At 38.2% G+C, this 23,028-nt stretch overlaps 1 protein-coding gene across 1 annotated transcript in view; it reads left to right on the top strand.

The window, feature by feature from the left end:
• The first annotated feature begins 338 nt into the window (after positions 1-338).
• LOC115213076 (TRAF3-interacting protein 1) overlaps positions 339-23,028 on the top strand; it is a 238,366-nt gene continuing 215,676 nt past the window's right edge. The window contains exons 1-2 of the mRNA XM_029781996.2: positions 339-703; positions 6,941-7,009. Of these exons, the coding sequence (XP_029637856.1) occupies positions 581-703; positions 6,941-7,009 (192 nt within the window). The 5' untranslated portion in view covers positions 339-580. The remainder of the gene's footprint in view (positions 704-6,940; positions 7,010-23,028) is intronic.

Consider the following 23,028-nt stretch of genomic DNA (forward strand, 5'->3'; position numbering starts at 1 on the left):
TGACTACACTTAATACTTGAACCTCAAATATAAATATTTGATTACTTCATCATGTCAGCGAGAATAATGTTAAAAAAAAAATCTTCGTAAATTAAAAGTTAGGGTTGAACGTGTAAACGTCTGTGAGGCAAATCGTGTCATATCGATTAATTAAAAATCTGAATTCAGACTGTTATCTTTGGTCATCTAATTTGTGTACATAAGGTTATATATATATAACCTTTTCTTGCACCTGGTACAATGTATTGATTATCTTACAATGTAAACATTGCTGTCCATAGCAACGGACCAAGCGAGGACGCAGTAATAATTGAGCGGATGTCGGCGTTGCGCAGCTGCCCAGATGCATGCTGGTCTACTATTCCTAGCCTGACGACGACGTAAACATGGCATTGTTGTCAAAGTTTTCGTATTAGTTTAATGAGTATATGGGTATCTTATAAAGTTATTACTTAGTTGAACATCTTTAAGAAAAACAAGAAGAGGAACCCAGCAAAATTCAACTAAAAGAAAGTCGGCTCTAATTAACAAACTTATTTATGTACCAAATGAATAGAAAATAAAATATATTTTAAGAAGGATGGATACCAAAATTTTCAAAAGAACACAGGATACGCTTGGTAAAATCATCGTAAGGCCACCCTTGACAGATAAACTCTTAGCAAAGCCTCCTTTTAGGTTCCTCCATGATATTATAACATCTGTGAGTAGCTATTCTACATGTTACTACGTTATTTTATTTTATATTATATTTAAATGTGAACTCTACGTGAGTGAATACGAACTTGCAAATATATAAATGTATGTGTGTATGTGCGCGCGCGTTAACATCAAAACTTCGAACTCACTACTGAAATTTTCTAAACAAAAATTATATCTATGTATATATATATATATATATATATGTATATATGAATATGTGAATATATATATATATATATATATATATATATATATATATATGTGTGTGTGTGTGTGTATAACTTTCATCTTTTACTTATTTCAGTTATTAAACTGCGGTCATGCTGGTGCACCGCCTTGAAGAAGTTTTAGTTGAAGGAATTGACCTCAGTGCTTCTTTTTTTTTAAAGCCTGGTACTTAATCTATTGGTCTTTTTTACTGAGCCGCTAAGTTACAAGAACTTGACCGGTTGTCAAGTGGTCGTGGGAGATAAACACACAGACGCACACACATATATACGCCAGTCTTCTTGTAGTTTCCATTTACCGATCCACTCAAGGCCTTGGTCAATCGGAGGCCATAGTAGAAGACGCTTGCCGAAGGTACCACGAAGTGGGACTGAACCCGGAACCAATGGCTGGGAAGCAAACTTCTTGCCACACAGCCACGCCCACGCTTATATATAGCTATAAAACACACACAATCACGTACGCACACATTTTATATATATATAATATATATATATATATATATATATATATGTATATATATATATATATATATAACCGAATTGAACCAGCCAGGATCCCTGGCCTGGTGGTACGTAAAAAGCACTATCCGACTCGTGGCCGTGGCACGTAAAATACTCCAATGCGACCGTACGACAGGCACCCATGCCAACCCCCTTTGCTTGTGAAGACATGTTGGGGCAAGCGAAATCGAAATCGAATTGAACCAGCCAGGATCCCTGGTCTGGTGGTACGTAAAAAGCACTATCCGACTCGTGGCCGTGGCACGTAAAATACTCCAATGCGACCGTACGACAGGCACCCTTGCCAACCCCCTTTGCTTGTGAAGACATGTTGGGGCAAGCGAAATCGAAATCGAATTGAACCAGCCAGGATCCCTGGTCTGGTGGTACGTAAAAAGCACTATCCGACTCGTGGCCGATGCCAGCACCGCCTCGACTGGCTTCCGTGCCGGTGGCACATAAAATACACCAATCTGACCGTGGCCGTTGCCAGCCCCGCCTGGCACCTGTGCAGGTGGCACGTAAAAAGCACCCACTACACTCACGGAGTGGTTGGCGTTAGGAAGGGCATCCAGCTGTAGAAACATTGCCAAATTAGACTGGAGCCTGGTGCAGCCTTCTGGCTTCCCAGAACCCCGGTCGAACCGTCCAACCCATGCTAGCATGGAGAACGGACGTTAAACGACGATGATGATGATATATATATATATATATATATATTTATAATTAATCAATATAGGGTGGCAAAAAATTTTGTAGAATTTTTTTGCCACCAGCGGCCTAGTGGGAAAAAATTAAATAGTCATAGACCATTTTTAAGTTCAACATCAACAATCAAGGAACGGCCATAATAGGCCATTCACCCACTAGAAATAACAGCCAAAGCTTCAACCGCAAATAAAAATCAATTCCGTAAACCAGGAGAAAATTTAAAAAACATTTACCCTGTAATTTCTTATACGATGCACCGTTTCATCTGCTGTTTAATGGTAAACTAACCTGATTAAATTAAATCAAGCCAATCTTGCATAGGCCCTCAGATTCTTCAGTAAGAAATAGCCAAGTCGGAACAGATATTTTCACGAGGCATTTCCGACCCTGCCAAGGCAATATCTGACCTAAAATTTTCAAATCATCGCACTCGCGCCAAATTTATCGGCAGCAAATAAATATAAGCCGTCGATTCCATTACGGAATTAACCAGAAAATTCATAATTAATCAATATAGGGTGGCAAAAAATTTTGTAGAATTTTTTTGCCACCAGCGGCCTAGTGGGAAAAAATTAAATAGTCATAGACCATTTTTAAGTTCAACATCAACAATCAAGGAACGGCCATAATAGGCCATTCACCCACTAGAAATAACAGCCAAAGCTTCAACCGCAAATAAAAATCAATGTTTTTTAAAATTTTCTCCTGGTTTACGGAATTGATTTTTATTTGCGGTTGAAGCTTTGGCTGTTATTTCTAGTGGGTGAATGGCCTATTATGGCCGTTCCTTGATTGTTGATATATATATATATATATATATTATGTAGAGAGAGAGAGAGGTATGTGTGTGTACACGTCATCATCATTTAACGTCCGTTAATGATATATCCACATATGTAGGCGCAGGAGTGGCTGTGTGGTAAGTAGCTTGCTTACCAACCACATGGTTCCGGGTTCAGTCCCACTGCGTGGCATCTTGGGCAAGTATCTTCTGCTATAGCCTCGGGCCGACCAAAGCTTTGTGAGTGGATTTGGTAGACGGAAACTGAAAGAAGCCTGTCGTATATATGTATATATATATGTGTGTGTGTCTGTGTTTGTTCCCCTAGCATTGCTTGACAACCGATGCTGGTGTGTTTACATCCCCGTAACTTAGCGGTTTGACAAAAGAAACCGATAGAATAAGTCCCGGGGTCGATTTGCTCGACTAAAGGGAGTGCTCCAGCTTGGCCGCAGTCAAATGACTGAAACAAGTAAAAGAGTAAATATGTCTACATATAGGCACAAACATGGTTGTGGGGTTAAAAAGTTTGCTTTTGTACCACATGCTTTTGAGTTAAGCCACGCCGGGCAGTGTACCTTGGGTAAGTGTCTTCTATTAGAGCCCAAGGCCAGCTAACGCCTTGTGAGTGAATTTAATACATGGAAACTGTAGAAGCCTATATATATATATGTATATTTTTTAGGGAGTTATGGCTGATCATAGAGTGACCATTGGTTTTAGGCAGCTTACCAGACTCAAAGTATTTTCTAGGTGAAAAACCTATGGTCAGTCTATGACTAGCCATAACTTTTAATGCCCTAAAAATACATTACTACTCTTAATGCTTTAGAGTGTGCTTCTTTTTCGGATATACGAGCTACTGTCAATTTATATATATATATATATATATATATATAAGTAGTTGAATGAATTATCTTGTTATGGATAATTCGGTTAACCGATACCTGGGTAGCAAATTCACATCAGAGAAGACACGTTTGAAGTTACGTGCTTTCATGTGGAAATTTGTATGTTTTTTTTTTTAAATATAAATATATGAAAGAATGGAGTTGAACAACGAATTAACTAAATTCCTTTATTTCGACATATGTTTCGAAGGCTGCATATTCCTAATTGCGAAGGAATAAGGAGTATATTATGCCACTTTCTCATCAGGAAAAGCAAGGAACTTATGGGCTCTGTGTGAGCAGTCATCTAAAAGTTTTTTGTGCATCTTGATGTTGACATAAGTTCCTTGCTTTTCCTGATGAGAAAGCGGCATAATATACTCCTTATTCCTTCGCAATTAGGAATATGCAGCCTTCGAAACATATGTCGAAATAAAGGAATTTAGTTAATTCGTCGTTCAACTCCATTCTTTCATATATTTATATATATATATCGTCAATGGATCATTTGTCTGAAAATGAAGCATACTCTAAAGAATAGAGCACTAATGTATTTACAAACAGTTAAATATATGTCCGGTCATAGAGTGACCAATGGTTTCACATTCATAAAGCTTTAGACCTTATAGAGGGCTTGTCAGACTCAATGGTAGATGCATATCCCTCTTCAAATTTTATGGATGTGAAACCATTGATCACTCCATGACGACATATATTTGACAGCTTGTATGCATACATATATATATATAAAATACAAAATGGGACAAGAACGCAAAACATCCAGACAACCAGGTGATACAAAAAGGGACAGCAAAACATCCAGATAGACAATACAAAGAAAACAAGAACGGGTCATTCGAAGTTTCGTATCTTCAGTCAAGAACCAGATTATCCTCACAATTTCGGCTGATTATTCTTGAGATTGCTCCAATTTGGCCAGCCCCAAGGGAGCACTAAGCTAAGAGCATTAGATTCCTTGGAAGAAAGCTGCGAATGTATACAAAAACAAGGATGGAAAAAATGGACAAAGTTACACAAATATAAATACAATAACAAAGTACAATAAAAAATAATTGCAGGACATCACAACAGGTGTCTTTCGACTAAGGACGCATTGAATGAAGCTGGCGCGTGTGGAAATGAAGCCTTACAGCAGAGATACAAAAATTTCACAAACACAGGGAAGAATATCGACGTTGCACGGACCGCGGTCAGACCATGAAAGAATGAGCAAGCAGGGTTGGCCGATCACTCATGTGGGAAGAGAAGAGAGAGAAGTAGAAGCAATAATATATATATTTATATATATATATATATATATAATATTCATAACATTCAGATTTGGCAAAAGTGACTCATAGAATATGTATTAAAGTTGAAAAATAAGTACTGGGTATCTGTTTATTTGACTAAATACTTCAAGGTGCGCTCCATTGACTGAAGCAAGTAAAAGATATATATAACTGGCACCCTGTCGGTTACAATGATGAGGGTTCCAGTTGATCTGATCAACAGAACCGCCAGCTTGTGAAATTAACTGTGGCTGAGCACTCTGCAGATACATATACCCATAATGTAGTGGTTGAAAAGTAAACTTCTTTATTGCACAGCCACACCTACTATCCGCAAAACTATGCTGAGCATTAGGAAGGGCACCCTGCTTCGGATGCCCTTCCTAATACTGGTGCTTAAGAGAAAAGCAGCCACTACACTTTACAGAGTGTATTAGGTGCTTCTTTCTTGACACAGGTTCTAGCAAGATCATCAGATAGCTTGCAAGACTAAAATTCCTTTTGATTGAATGGGACTAAAGTTTAAAAGGATGCTGCTTTATGTTTGGACATAAGAGGCTAAAATGTGAAAAGAAGGGACCAGAGCAGAACTGGTTTCATGACTACTTGCAATATGCAATAGTGGGTGAGTGTAACTTGGTGTCAGCATGAACCTTTAAGGTGCAAGAAGGTGAATAGAAATGAATGGAGACAGACAATCAGGAAGGGTAAATGGGTATAGGTTGTGGGAATGTATGGGTAGAGTGGGAATGGACATAATGAATGGGTAACAAAAAGGCGTGCTCAATGATAAATATAAGTTGGAGGGGAATTTAAGTGAAAACAATAGAGTAGGGATGAGGGATGGATGTAAGTGAATGAGGAACAAAAGTGGAGGGATATGTATGAGTTGGAGAGTAGGCAAGATACTGTTGGTGATGACTGACAGAGAAGGACATGAAGAGCAGAATAGTAATAGTAGTAATTTTTCTATTATAAGCACAAGGCCTGAAGTTTTGAGGGGAGGGTGCTAATCAATTACATTAACCCCAGGGGTCAACTGGTACTTATTTTATCAGCTCCAAAAGGATGAAAGGCAAAGTCGACCTTGGTGGCATTTGAACTCTGAACATAAAGATGGACAAGATACCACTAAGCATTTTGTCTGATGTGCTAACGATTCTGCCCGTTTGCCACTTTAATAATAATGATGATGATGATAATGATTTCAAATTTTGGCACAAGGCTAGCAAGTTCAGTGAGCAGTACTAAACCGGTACACATTTTATTGACCCTGAAAAAAATGAAAGCGAAAATGGACCGCAGCGGGATTTGAGTGCAGAACATAAAGACAGATGAAATGCCACTGAGCATTCTGCCTGTTTGCTGGTTTAATAATAACGATAATACATTAACTGGGAAAGGATGAGAGAAAGGGACTTGACCTGTGAGCATACAGGTTGCAAAAATGTATGGGGAGAGACAAACTTAGTATTGTGGGGAAGTGCTTCATAGGATCTTTCTCTCTCCTTCTCTCCCTCTCTCTCTCTCTCCCCTTGAGTATTATTGCTATGTAAATAATACCCTCAGGAGTTTAATTCCATGTTGAGCATTTTTCTGAGGTATTTACTACCTTGAAAGATGACTTTGAGTTTTGAGATCTGTGTGGATTATTTTTATTGTTATGTAGTTACTTGTGTACTCCAGATTAATTCCTATATGTTTTTCAGAATAGTGTAACTAGGACAACATTATACTGTGTGTCCTTCCTATTTTAAGTTGAAGAAGATGTGAATGCATGATTAATTCATTTTACATTATTTATTTTTCAATATTATATTTATTTTTACGTAGGTTATTAAAAGTACTGGCTTTATGCAAGGCTTGTACACTTCTGAAGAACAGAATTCAGATAATGTGAAGGTAATGAAATTTACGCTATCAATATTCCTGTATTTTCATATTGTATTACAACATACATATATTTGAGTGTGTGTGAATATGTTTATATTACCATTTTATGTTCAGTTTTTCTGGTGGCATAGGTTGGATAGGACCGTTCAAGGAGCTTCTTGCCACGTGTTGGGATAACTTGTAATCTTCTTCATAAGGTTCAGTATCTAGAGATCAACCTTCACTACTTCTTCCCATATTTGTTTGTGTCGGCTTTCCTGTCAAGCTACTTCCTGTTGCATAGCTTCTTCCCTCAGGTTTATTATTATTTATCATATCTTTTCAATCCTACCAACACAGTCTCCTCTCTTGCACACTATGGCTGATTTTTGCCCCCACTGTTTACTTAGATTTTGTTCTTTCTTGCATATATCCAGCATTTGCATATCCTTGTCATTTAGTGTCCATGTCTTGCTCCTCTGCAACTTCACACATCACTCTCAAGAATCATATGGTTGCTATGTTTCTGCATCACCCAATTCCATTTATTGGAGTCGTTGCCAGTACCGCCAGACTGGCCTTTGTGCAGGTGGCATGTAAAAAGCACCCACTACACTCTCGGAGTGGTTGGCGTTAGGAAGGGCATCCAGCTGTAGAAACTCTGCCAGATCAGATTGGAGCCTGGCACAGCCATCTGGTTTGCCAGACCTCAGTCAAATCGTCCAACCCATGCTAGCATGGAAAGCGGACGTTAAAGGATGATGATGATCTAGGTAACAGAATTTGTTACTTAATTCCAGTGAACCTTCTGGACTGTTAAAAGATTGTATTCTAAGGGTATCCTTATTACTAACTACTTCTGTGTATCTGTTATGTATGTGGCTCTTATTCTGTCGGCTACCTTAGAGACCACTGTATTTGTTGTGTATGTCAAATTGTATGAAACTGATTGTCAGTGAGAATGACAATGCTATGCTAATGAAGCCGAAATAAACATCCAACCAATATATTCAAACTAAATTTCTTAACACAAAACTGAATCTGACCAAAGGTTAACAATACAGTTATTGAAAACTGAACAATGTACCAATTTATATAATAATATTTCAACCATCCTCCTTCCACAATAAAAATCCTGGACTGCGACATGCACCAAACTGTCCTTACAGTACTTTTCAACAAAGCAATAGTCGACCAGGCAGCACCATTCCATAATGAAGTCCAAAAAAATGTGCTGAAAGGAAAATTAGAACATATCCAAACCAACACAAATCATAAATGAAATGGGACCATAAACAGAAATATCATTTGGTTCAACCATTGGTAATGTTTGTGATCAAACTGCTTTTCATACACAAGCTTCATACATTCTGCCTTTCACCCTGAGTGAAAGACCTTTTGTAACCAACAGAAGTAAAAGCTCTCTGAGCTGTCTGTATCTTGTTCTTACTGTCACAGTGTCGCAACTATACGTTCAGAACATCCTCCTCTCCTGCTAGTTAGGTTGTGTAGGTATCAGAAACTGTCTTCTACCTCTAGGGAATCACATAGGTATTCAAAAATTTTGCTGTCATACATTGTTATTGCTTATTGTTTCAGAACATCTGTTGCATACAAAATCTATTTCCTCTGTGAACTTACCTGCAATTCTACTGCACTTCTTGTATATCTGTAGTTTGCAAGAAAGTTATGTATGTGTGCAAGAAATACTTGGTGGACTGTATGGAATTTCTGCCTACACCTTTCCTGCATATTGAGCAGGGCCATTTTTCTGAAGTAGGTAGATGTTTTCTTGCTTACTAGAACTTTAGTCTTTACTAAATTAACTTTAAGGCCTTCCATGTTTTTCTCCCACACCTGACATTTCTTTCCAATTCTACTACAGATTCTGCTATAAAAATTAGGTCACCAGTATATAGTAGTTGCCAAGACAGTCGTCCTTAAATTCCTCTGTTATAGCCTGGAAGGTAATTAATTTTTGTAAACCAGTATATAGCTTTCGTAAATGACAAGCAGATACAAAACATTCATTAACTTGGCCTTTGGAAAGTTATAACTTATCATCCTAAATAGACAATAAGTAAAATTAAAAAGAACAAAACATGCCAATACAATGGCAAAGCTGATCAATAGAAAAAGGACAATTAATTAATTAATTGGCAAATTCTCGAAAAAAGCAGTTTATCTGATGATTGCAGTGTGGAGAAGATAAAATTTACACATACTTTATTCACTTTATTGAGTGCTCTCCACACCTCTCTCTCTGTTTGAAGAAAAGGAGAGAATGAGAAAATAGCTAGATAGATAAAAAGTTATAACTTAATTTATTAAGCAGGGAGTAAGCATAGATGAGAGGCAGTTTGGTTTTGTGCCAAGCAGAAACACTACTAATTCTCTCTTTCTAGTAAGGTAAGCTGTGAGAGAAGTATTTAGCTAAAAGTAAACCACTGTACTTGGCTTTTTTTGACTTGGAGAAAGCCTTTGACAAGGTCCTTTGCTATCCAAACCATGTACAGAAGTGTCGTCAGTAAGATTGGTTAGTAATGATTACAACAGTGAAGTTCAGGACTCTGTTCTCAGTTCTCTTTACTTATTGTGGACTTCCAGGCTGTAAAAGGAATTTAAGACTGGTTGCCCTTAAGAACTTCTCCATGCTGATGACCTTGTTTTTATAGGTGAATCTTTAGTAGAATTGAAGAAGAAATTTCGAGTTTGGAAGCAAAATCTATAATTAAAGGGCCTTAAAGTAAACTCAGCAAAGTTTTTGTAAGCAGGAAGACAGACAGCTTGGCAGGACTCAGATTTCAGCTGCACGACCTTATAGAGAGGTGTTGCATGGAAACACTAGAAATCCCAAGGTGTAAAACTGGACTCATTAATAAGCGTAAGTTGTCGATCTGTTGTTCACACCAATTAGGTAAAACGTTTTTAAAAATTCCAATTAGTTAACTTACATAAAATTAGGAATACAGTGTTATTAATTACATTTCAATTCTCCATGTTACCATAACTCTTCACTAATCTTTCTTCATACTTAAAGTCTTGTAACCCCTTTTAATCAATTCCTAAATTTTTACTACCTCCTATTGTACTAATTATCTTATCTGTAGTCATCTCATTCCTAATTAACTTAATATTTCACATTTACCCTGGTAATAAATTTTCATAATATATATGTGTGTGCATATATAAAAGAGACTTTGTATGTGTGTGTGTTCATATAGGCATAGGAGTGGTTGTGTGGTAAGTAGCTTGCTTATCACCCACATGGTTCTGGGTTCAGTCCCACTGCATGGCACCTTGGACAAGTGTCTTCTACTATAACCTCAGGCTGACCAAGGCCTTGTGAGTGAATTTGGTAGACGGAAACTGAAAGAAGCCTGTCGTGTATATGTATGTGTGTATGTTCGTGTGTCTGTGTTTGTCCCCCCAACATCGCTTGACAACCAATGCTGGTGTGTTTACGTCCCCGTAAGTAAGCGGTTCGGCAAAAGAGACCGATATAATAAGTACTAGGCTTACAAAGAATAAGTCCTGGGGTCGATTTGCTCGACTAAAGGTAGTGCTCCAGCATGGCCACAGTCAAATAACTGAAACAAGTAAAAGAGAGTATATGTTCCTTATGCATTCCAAAACCGAGGAACCGATTTTGACGTATGCGGTTTCAAAAGATTCACTACTATTTCGGCTACCAATTAAACTTTATTTTCATTGGCATATTTGCATTACAAAAATTTGAAATTATAATCTTTTCCATAAGTCAACTGTCGTAAACATTTTATATGACAACGACAGCCTCGTCTGGCACCTGTGTCGGTGGCACATAAAATCACCCACTACACTCTCGGAGTGGTTGGCATTAGGAAGGGCATCCAGCTGTAGAAACACTGCCAGATCTGACTGGCCTGGTGCAGCCTTCGGGCTCCCCAGACCCCAGTTGAACCGTCCAACCCATGCTAGCATGGAAAGCGGACGTTAAACGATGATGATGATGACGTCACATTTTCTATATGAGTGTGTACTTTAAAAGAAATCCTTCATTACAACACACGCCTTCACTCACTCACTCTGTTTCTCTTTCTCTCTCTCGTACATACGCATACACACACACACTTACCCATTTCATATACACGTACATACATCTTTCACTTTCTGCTCTCTCTCTCCCTTTTTCTCTTTCCTTTCAATTCCTGCTCTATTCAAAGCATAAAGAAATAAATTTTTACGGAATGACCAAGTGAAATGCAGAATAAGAATAAGACAGAGAGACAAGATAAAGAAACAAAACAAAAAACAAGTTTCTATAGAAGTTGAAAGAAGGACAGCAGATGAGAGACAGACGCTGATGTTTCATACCCTATGTATGTTCCATAGTTAAAAGTGAAAAAAGCCGGCACAAAGAGAGGGGGAAAGCGGGAGAGAAAGGGTCGCTGACAACTGCAGAACTGAGGTCGTGTCATACAAATTTTCAGGTTATTTTCACTTTCATCCCATGTTTCATGCATGTGTAGAATTAGGCATTATCTCTCTCTTTCAATTTCTGATTGAAATGTAAGCAGACCTCATCATACTGCCAACAAATCACAACTTCCACTAATTAATTGGAATTAAGAAAGGTATGCAAAAATAACTTCCTTTGATGCACACACACACACACACACACAGTTACAGTCCCACTTACTTTTTTTTTTTTCCTCAATTTCCTCATATTCCTATGTTTTCCATACAGGACATTTGCATTTCGCCCAAAGTGGGTAGCTGATGAGAGGCCAAGGTGGGGGAAAGGGCATTCAGTATTTCTTTCAGCAAAATTAAACTTTCAAAAACAAAGTATATTTCCCACATTTGTAATCTCTGTTCTTCCATGTGGATTACAAACAAAATTTGAAAAACTGTTAAAAATTAGGAAATTTCAGTGGGGTTGGGGAAATTATAATTTTGAAAATGTGATTTCTGGGCAAAATCATATTAACCCCTTTGGTGGAACTGGAGAACAGTCACCCCCATCCTTTCCACAAGAAGCAGAAGAGGATGCGTTCTAGTTTGGTGATGGTAGGGTCGGAACAAGGCATGATGGTCATGCGGTAGTAGATGATGGAAGTGATGTACATGTTCACCACACACATATATATATATATCAATGTAATACTTGTATGCATGTGTATTTTTATATATATTTATATATATATGTATATGTGTGTGTGATGGTCACCTGAAAAATTCATAGATACTATCATGGAATGTGCCCAAACGAGGTTTATTTTTCAACATAGTACCCCCTTGCAATCTACACACTTATTCCATCGATGTTGTCATGCTTGGATTCCATTGGTGACACAGCTTTCATTCTGTTAGTCAAAAAAGTCATCAACAGCAGAATATGACATCATCATCACTGCGATACTGGTTCCCTGCCAAGTGCTTTTGCATGTTGGAGAACAGATGATAGTCAATTGGAGCCAAATCAAAAGAATAGGGAAGTTGATCAATCAGTTCAAAGTCACAGTCACACGCAGCAGCCATTGCAACCAAGGAATTGTGTACTGGAGCAATGCCCTAATGAAACAAAACCCATTTTGTGAGCTTTCCTGGGTGTTTGATCTTGATAGTCTTTTGTAACTGCCTCAGCAAGTTGGCATAGTACTTTCTATTGATAATCAATAAACACAATGCCCTTTGCATCCCCAAAAAGCGAGGCCATCACCTTTCCTGCAGATGAAATGACTTTGGACTTCTTTGGAACGGGTGAGGAGGAGTGTTTCCACTGCATGGATTGTTTCTTTGTCTCTTGCTCAAAGTGATGAACCCAACACTTACCCAGGGTTAGGAAATGTTCAAGGAAACCAGCTGGACCTGCCTCAAACAATGTTACATTTTCCCTTGATGTGATCAGCTTGGTGCACTTTTGATCAGGTATCTGAAGACATGACCTAGGTGAGCAACAACCTTTGTCATGCCAAGTTCATTGTGCAAAGTATTCTATTGGCTTTTTGATTTATAGCCTGTCATCTATCACCATGTGATGAATGCAATCAATGTTTTCCTTGGTGGTGGCAGTTGCAGGCTGTCCAAATCATGGGTCAAGCCTTTCCATTCCCCTTCTAAATTCAGCTGCCCACTTTTGCACTGTTGATAAAGCTAGAGAATTATCCCCTAATTTAGCATCTATGTCAGCATGTGTGCCCTTAGAGGCTAAACCCTTTTATGACAGGTACCTGATAATACCACAATGCCAAATTTTGTCCGTTTTCAAGGGAAGTTGCTATGTGTTACTTGTGAAGTATTCTTTGAACAGTTTGATGTCAGTTTACCTGGAATGAAACAGTGCAGTTATTAATAAGAAGAACTGAAATTTATGTATACAAGATTTCAAAGCTCTAGCTTCCCTCCTTCATAGTCCACCTGTGAACATTTCAGGCTGCCCTCAGGTCTGGTCATATTGTTTGAATGGCAGATGAATGCACTCCCAAACAGCTGTTTTATGGGAAACTTGCAGAGAGGAAATGCAATCAGTGTAAACCTAAAAAGAGGTTTAAAGATGGCATAAGGACTACCATGAAGTCACTTGGAATGGATCCAAAGGCCATAGGAACCCTTGCTTCTGATGGAGCTGGATGGCGAACAAAATTGTGGGGTGAAAGCTTCTGAGGAGGCCAGGATGACGCATGTAAGACTCCAGAGAGATTTAAAGAAGAACGTTGTGATTGAGAAGGTGAATCTCAGTGGCTTTTTGTGTGTATAGTTTGTTGCAGAACATGCCTTTCTTTTGCTGATTTCAAATCTCATTTGCACACCCATGAAAAGCGAACCACCAACTACTCTGCCGATATATCTGTGTGCACCTTTCAATATGCCATATGATCTGCAAATCTAACGGAGACCTCAAAAGACATTTTAAGATCCACAAAGATCAGAACTTAGCTGCAACTCTTGGTTGTCCAAATCAGACATGCAATTTATGTGGGTGTCTTTTCAATACATTGTTCAGTTTAAAAAACCACATCAGATGCCATGATGGATCTAAGGTGTATGTACTAGTGGTGGTCAGACTCTGCATAAGGAGTAGACAACCACCATGTGTATGTATATATATATATATATATATATATATATATATATATATATATATAGCCTCGCCTGGCCCCTATGCTGGTGGCTCGTAAAAAGAGTGGTTGGCGTTAGGAAGGGTATCCAGCTGTAGAAACACTGCCAGATCAGACTGGAGCCTGGTGCAGCCTCCTGGCTTCCCAGATCCCAGTCAAACCATCCAACCCATGCTAGCATGGAAAACGGACGTTAAACGATGATGATGATATATATATATATATATATATATATATATATATATGTATATGTTTGTGTGTGTGTGTATTTATATCATAAACTTGCTCTCTATAAAATGAAGGATCCTTTCTTAAAATTTAATAAAATTGTATAAGCTTGACACTTTATTGCTTGGAACTCCAAAGATATATTCATGGAATTTTTAGATTCCTTGGAACCCACTTCTTCCAGAAACACTAGACTTCAGTTATATCTTACTGTGTTATCTATCAAATTCACTGTGTAGACAAGTGATTCTCAACAAGGGGCCATATGACCTTTGGTGGGTTCCACATAAGATTTCATTGTTAATATTTATCTATATCTATAAAACTCAACATATCTGTGTATGTGTATGCTTTTTATGCGTTTTTACATTTTTTTATCCGATTTTAATAAAATTTTTTTATTAAATGGCAAATTTACCCGAGCAGGTCACTGCTGTATTACCGGTACCTAGAGATACTCGCTTCTAGGAGAAAAATCGATAAAACTGAAGGGACCCCCTCCCCCACTTGTTGCAAAAGAAGACAAAAGTTGCATGCGAGAAAAGTTTTTACAGGAATGTCCGATTTTTATAATTTTGGTGTCAAAAGAACTGACATGTGACATTTCAGACATATTTTGGCACTGCCTTGAGGCCTCTGATTCCCAAGAAAATTCGAAAAACTTTGAAAAAATCGATTTTTCGCATTTTTGCAAAGTTACACGGTAGAAAACTTTTTACTGGAAAGTCCGATTTCCTTGGTTTTTACTGCTAAAAATCACCATGTAACTGCAGTTCTATCAAGTATCTGTTCTATGTCCAAAGACATCCCTGTCTAACAAAAAAAAAAAACATGAAAAACTGAAAAAAATCGATTTTATACACTTTTTTCCCTTTTAAATCTTCAAAAACTTCTCTTTTCTTTGGTAGATTGTGCTCAAACGTTACCCTCTCTTTACTCATCCTAAGGGTATTGTTAGGAGACTCCGATTTGCGCAGAATTCATCCACGTATGACTAACAATTGCGCAAACTGAGTAGAAAATCAGTTTTTTTCCTTAAATCCCTCATTTTTGACTGAACACAAGGGCCCAGCTTTTCGGCAACAACTTATTGGGTGACTTCTCCTAGCAACTTCTCACTGTTGGTGATGGCACAGCTCCCTCCGATGCAGCTGGAGAGATGGCTGTCTCACACATAGACACACCTGTGGACACTGTGGACAACCTTACAACCGCTGTTTTTCCCGATCTGCCCATAAAGTACCAAAACCTGAATTAGCTGTGCAAAAGTGCCATATCAGCTCCCAAAGACACTTTTGTTGCGAAACTCACTGAAGACCTACAGGGATGCCTTCCTGTTGTGGACCAAGAAGAGGCTGTTAATTTTCCCACATAATTCCTCACTTCCTTGGACTCCTCCGGACTACTGCCTCATCAATTGCATCTCAAAATTGGAGCTCCAGTCATGCTGCTGAGGAACCTGGAGTCACCACGTCTGTGCAATGGAATGTGGTTAGTGGTAACAAATGTGCTGCCTCATGTTACTGAAGCAACAATTCTTATGAGTTACAGAATCGGAGATGTCTTTATACCCAGGATACTTCTTATTCCATCAGATGAGCAATGTTCTTGAACTTTGCATTGACTTCAGTTCCCTTTTCGACTTTGCTTTGCTATGTCCATCAACAAGTCCCAAGGCCAAACACTAACAATAGCAGGCCTCAATTTAGGCCAACCATGCTTCTCACACAGCCAATTATACATTGGATGCAAAAAAACCTTTTCGTGTTTGCTCCGAAAGCCAAAACGAAAAATGTCATCTACCATGAGGTGCTGTAGGCCGTCCAACATGCCACTGAACTAGTTTATGGTGAGTGAGTACTATTGTTGCCATTCTTTCAAAATTACCTGTTTTTCATAAGTCTTTTTTATATATTTTGTCTGCTACAGCTTCTCTGTCTCCTTGCAAATGGCTTGAGTTTTGGCATCACTGCACCCACTACTTTTCATGTGAACGAAAAAGGACATTTATACCTGTGAATGGTTAACAATCCTTTTCAGGGCCATTGTGAGAACGATAACTCGGCCCTTTTCAGGGCCACTTTACATTCAGTTGTTGCACCCCCTGCAATGCTCTTGTGACTTCTCCAAGGCTTTTCACCCTGTTGTTACTACTTTATTTATGGTCTGTGAAAAAAATCACTTCTTCCTCAATGTCAGTGTTTGCAACTTAACGCAAAAAATATTCAAAGTGATGTGCAACAAAAAAAAATTGGTAGAACCCATTAAGACGATTGCTGAGTATTTTATACCTGAGCAATACTGGGTACTTCTGCTAGTGTGTAATAAATTGGTTACACTTCTACTATACACAAAATATTTTAACAATTCTTTTTATACAATTTCTTATATTCTTTACTCTTTTACTTGTTTCAGTCATTTGACTGTAGCCATGCTGGAGCACCACCTTTAGTCGAGCAAATCGACCCCAGGACTTATTCTTTGTAAGCCTAGTACTTATTCTATCGGTCTCTTTTTGCCGAACCACTAAGTTATGGAGACATAAACACACCATTGTCGGTTGTCAAGCGATGTTGGGGGGACAAACACAGACACACAAACATATACACACACACACACACATATATATACGATAGGCTTCTTTCAGTTTCCGCCTACCAAATCCACTCACAAGGCTTTGGTCGGCCTGAGGCTATAGCAGAAGACACTTGCCCAAGGTGCCACGCAGTGGGACTGAACCCGGAACCATGTGGTTGGTAAGCAAGCTACTTACCACACAGCCAGGATTTTAAAAATATGAATTGGCTATGAGGGTCCACCCAAGTAAAATAGGAATCACAGGGGTCCATATGTAAAAGATGGTTGAGAACCACTGGTGTAGATGATCACATGTATGGCAGGAAAAACGGTGCATAATTCTGTACAAAACAATGCATGTACATTCACACACACATACACACAATTTTCAACTGTTTTATTTTATCCTATCTCTTTACCTTTCTGACCTTTCTTCCGTTAGATAAATGCTGTATACACATACACTCAAACATTTCCAACCTTCTGTTCCACCCCCACCCCCATTCTCTCTCCCTCCTCGTCCATTCTCTTTCTATATGGTTGTAATACTGTTTCTCTCATTAGAGCTGCAACCAAAGCTTAATCAAACTTGTTTATCAATGTTGTTTACAGTAAAGTAGTCCCCGTCATTGATTTCTGAAACTGATTATAACATATATGCCTGAGCATTGTGGTGTGTCTGAAGGGATAAGGATGAAGAGAGAGAGAGAGAGAGAGAGAGAGAGAGAGAGAGAGAGAGAGAGAGAGAGAGAGAGTGAGGGAGGGAAAAAAAAGAAAATAAAAGAAATTGAATTTGATTTTATAGATAAGTAGAACAAAGTTTTTCTAGGGAAATGAAAACAGTTATGTTGACAACAAACAGAGCAACTAGTGCAGTTTATACAAAATTGGCATGTGTTTGGAGTGGGGTGTGTTGGGGTACTCCCCCTTTTTTTTGCTTCAATTTTTATCATGACAACAATTAACCTGCCTTGTTGTTGTAAGTAAATATACCTAGACTAATGAGGCATCTCATACAAAACCACTCTGGCTGCTGCAAATAGCAATGATATTCTATGTTTTCATCTTACTCCACTGCCAGTACTAGTATTTCCCATCAAGCTGCCCCTCCACTCCTATTTATCTATCACTCACTATATTCTCCTCTACACCCATCTGTAACCATCTGGTACCCTTCCCTCACACTCTTGTAACCGCCTACCCCAATTTCTATCATCTCTTTCTCTTTGAGGGTTTTCATTTTCTCTGGCTTCCTCATCACAACCTTCTTACCTTTTTGTTTGCAGACACCTCCACCCACCCTTATACAAATGCAGAGCAGCCTTGTATCTTCTCTACAACAAGACACTTCTGCTTGTCCTTGGCATAAAATCATCTCTTTATCCTCTCAAATACTCCTCCCACTCAGTTGAGAGGGCCTTTCCTTTCCTGTTTTGTGACAGTGGCATGGAATAAGTATCCAGTACATGCTATAAAGTGCTTGGCATTAGGAAGGGAATCCAGATGTAAGAACCATACCAAAACTGACATGGAGCACTATTCAGCCCTGTGGCTCAAAGGATCCTGTTAAACTGTCCAACCCATGCCAGCATGGATCCCCTTCAGATTACATTTCACTATCTTAAAACAAAGGGAAATATATATTAGACGAGGAAGTTCTAAATACAGTCTACCTGATAAAGAAATGACAAGATGGTCCCAACCTGCTTAATCAGGGCTGACATGAGTCTAAACAATAACTACAGTGTAACATGCTGTATTTATATCATATACATTTTTTTTAATGTTGACACAGGACAAGATTGAAAACCTCACTCTAATTTCTGTATCATTTGTTATGCCATGCATGGTATATATTGCAATAAATGTCTCTAAAGCTCTGATGGACTTGTATAGTAGCAGTTGTGCTTAACTGATTGTTTATGGTATTAAGTAATGAATTATAAATTTACGCTTATGTAGAACACCATTTGCAGCCAACAGGGGAGCTCTTCATAGGCGTCCAACATGCTGCTATGAATAACAACCAAATCATCATATCTTAGAAGTAAGAATATATTCAGTGGATAATATAGACCTGAAGAAAAGTCATGATTGGAATGCCTTTGATCATTTGTCTGCTTGAACAGGGCCAATTTAGAACAAAGCATCCTTATTGTCCTCTGCCTGTTATGATCTATCAATGCTTCTGTAATTGGCATTTCACATCATTACTTTGATCCCTTTCTATGTCTACGTCAGTGTGAAGTGTCTCATGAATAATAAATACAACGATCATCTTTTATTGTAGACTGTCATTTCTCTCTCCCACCTGTTTATTTATTTATTTATTTATTATCTCCTGCAGCTAATGAACAATAGCGTGATTGGTTACAGTTTTCCAATTGACTGGTCGTTAGTTAATTGTTTTTCTGAAGGTGTGAGTGACAAAGGAGTACTTGAGACACAGTGCAGAAATAATGCTGCTTTGACTGCTGGAAGAGCACTGATTTTTCATTTTTCTCTCCGATGTTTATACTCTTTTCTAATACACTTTGGTGAAAGAAACACACACATACACAAACACACACACATACATGATGGGTTTCTTTTCTATTTCTCTCTGCTAACTTTTGCTCACAAGGTATTGGTCAATCTGAAGCTATTGTCCAAGTTGCTGCACTCTGTACGGTTGGGCTGGAGTTACATGAGGCAAAGTGACTGAGTTCCTTTCAAGTGTTGGGCCTCACAGAGGCAATGACCGAGACTTTTGGCATTATGTTACCTTGGGAAGGAGACCTATGGCATGTAAAAGCACCCCATTACATTCTCAGAGTGGTTGGCATTAGAAAGGGCATCCAACCGTAGAATACCATGCCAAATCAGACTGGAGTCTGGTGCAGCCTTCCAGCTTACCTGTCCTGGTCAAACTGTCCAACCCATGCCAGCATGGACAATGGACATTAAATGATGATGATGATGAACTCCATAGCCCTGCCTAGTTTTCATGGTTATATTTCAACTCATGTAAAGGTGCATGGCTCAGTGGTTAGAGTGTTGGGCTTATAATCATGAGGTAGTAAGTTCAATTTCTGGACCTGGTTGTGTGTTGTGTTCTTGAGCAAGACGTTTTGTTTTCACATTGCTCCAGTTCACTCAGCTGTAGGTGTTGCAACATCACTGATGCCAAGCTGTATCAGCCTTTGCCTTTCCCTTGGATAAATAACATAGGTAGCATGGAGAGGAGAGGCTGCTATGCATGGGCGACTGCTGGTCCTTCATAAACAATCTTGCCAGGACTTGTGTCTTGAGTGGGAGCTTTCTAGGTACAATCCCGAAGGAAGCCTTTACCCCTTTATATCAATCTCATATTCAGTTAAGTGTTTTTCAGTCATTGCAAGTTTCCTTCTTTCTGTACCAAACTTTCACTGCATCACAGTATCAAACTTTACATATATATCATCAACACCATCATTTAATTTCCTAATGAACACATTTATATACTCAACAAACACTGAGGAATTCCTGAGGTAGATCCAGTGGCATATCAGTATTGTATAAAGTGCTTTAATTGGAATACTACCAGGTGTATACCCAAGATTTAAATAACTACTATATATATATATATATATACATATATATATATATATAAGTTCAGCAAAAATTTAGATTCAAATGAATATGGTACTTAATTTAGATGCATCAGAATTCTGTATGGTGTTATCCATATAAATCCGTGGGGTGATTATAATCAAAATAAGCAACAAGAATGACTCCGGTAATTTGGTACGATTGTTTTATATTACATCATTTTATTAAATGTTGTAAGTATTACAACAGTTTTAAAATGTTGAGCACTCATTAGCCAATTATAGAGATTTTCCATTAATACAAAAATTTTCATATCAAGTGGCAACATTATAGAGAAGGTAGATATATAGACACAGATTTGGATTAAAATTTTATGAACATTTGAGGTAGTGGAGCCCATCAACTTACTGACTAAGATTCAGTTAGTCAGTCAGTTGATGGGCTCCACTACCTCAAATGTTCTTAAAATTCAAATCCACATCTTTGTCTATATATCTACCTTCTCTATAATGTTGCCACTTGATATGAACATTTTTGTATTAATGGAAAACCTCTATAATTGGCTGATGAGTGCTCAGCATTTTTAAACTGTTGTAATACTTACAACATTTAATAAAATGATGTAGTACGAAACGATCGTACCAAATTACCGGAGTCATTCTTGTTGCTTATTTTGATTTTATATATATATATATATATATGTAAATGTTAGGTTCAAGGATCCAGGTGTAGGTAGTTAGTAAGCTTCAAGCAATCTGTAGAAGGTATAAAACACAACTTTCAGGAACAATTATAGTTTATTGACATAGAAGGTTGTAAATCTTTTCCCATATTGAAGTTCAATAAAAAAAAAAAAACGTTATTGTGTAGTTCATGGTTAACAACTAAGGTTGCTATGTATATGAATAAAAATCCAGAGCAGGTAAAATCCAGGCTACATATGTTTCCTAGCTAGAACCTCAGAAGTAATAATTACTCAATGCTGGTGTACTCCATTAGCTTCTCATCAGGCTGAAGATATATATGTGTGTGTGTGTGTATATATGTATATACACACGCACACACACACACACAAACATACATTCAACAAGTTTCTTTCAGTTTCTGTATATCAAATCCACTTCTATCAGCCTGGGGCTATTGTAGAAGACACTTGTCTGAAGTACCACACAATGGGACTGAACTTTAAACCATGTGGTTGAGAAGTAAGCTACACCTGCAAACTTGATGGATTCTGCTTTATTACTTGTTTTTGGTCTGAAAATTCCTGACAATCGCATTGACATTAACCCTTTTACTCTTGGCTTTGAGCTTTGGTCTCCTGAACCAAAGCAGTTCTCTGACCTGATCTGTGTAACAACCATTTTCTTGCATCTAATTGTAATATTAGAAGTGCTTTCAGGTTTGTTTTGTCATTTTATTGTTTTTGTGTTGTAAATTCATTCTTCCTTTTTCATCTGTCTACAACTTTAGCTTCTTCCTTGCTTCATTGAGAAAACTTGTTGTTCTTCTTCCTCTTGCCAGTGACACTTAAAAGGCACCATTCAAGCGATAGAGCACCATCCGAGCGTGATCATTGCCAGAGCGGCTATCTGGCCTCCGTGCTGGTGGTACGTAAAAAACACCATTCGAGCGTGATCGTTACCAGCATCGCCTTACTGGCACCCGCGCCGGTGGCATGTGTAAAAGATTCGAGCGAGGTCGTTACCAGTGCCGCCTGACTGGCCCTGTTCCGGTGGCACGTAAAAGCACCCACTACACTCTCGGAGTGGTTGGCGTTAGGAAGGGCATCCAGCTGTAGAAACTCTGCCAGATCAAGATTGAAGCCTGGTGTAGCCATCTGGTTTGCCAGCCCTCAGTCACACGTCCAACCCATGCTAGCATGGAAAGTGGGCGTTAAACGATGATGATGATTATTATTATTGTGTTCTCTATATACTTCCGTTTGTTTGTGTTTATTCTCCAGTGAGTGATTTTATAACATTAAAATTCCAACCATGCCAGCAAGGAAAACGTACTTCGAATAATGATGAAAATTGCTAGTTTATAATAATTTTCAAATAGTAAAAGGCCACCATCATCTTGTGTTTGGGCTAAATATACAAAGCAACCAAATTACTCACATTTTTGTTGAGCAGTTTGTTTGGTTTTAAGAACTAACCTTTCTCTTTTACTTATTTCAGTCATTAGGTCATGGCCATACTGGAGCACTGCCTTGAATTTAGTATAGTTAAATGAATCAACCCCAGTACTTATTTCTTTTAAGCTGATACTTATTCTATTGGTCTCTGCTGCCAAACTGCTAAGTTATGAGGATGTAAACACATCAACACACACACACATGCACCAACTACCACAGAACAATAACAATAATAGCGACAACCCAGAACAATAACAATAATAGCGACAACCAATTACCCACCTTTATTTATCTGCTTATGAAGTCATTCACTCGTGAATTTCATCACACACAACATGGACAAAATTTCTTCTTAAGAAAAAATATATATTCAAATAAGTAAAACATAATATCATGAATAGCGATAGTGAGACCGGTCAATATATTAAAAA

Source organism: Octopus sinensis, linkage group LG6, assembly GCF_006345805.1.
Source record: "Octopus sinensis linkage group LG6, ASM634580v1, whole genome shotgun sequence".
Classification (NCBI taxonomy): domain Eukaryota; kingdom Metazoa; phylum Mollusca; class Cephalopoda; order Octopoda; family Octopodidae; genus Octopus; species Octopus sinensis.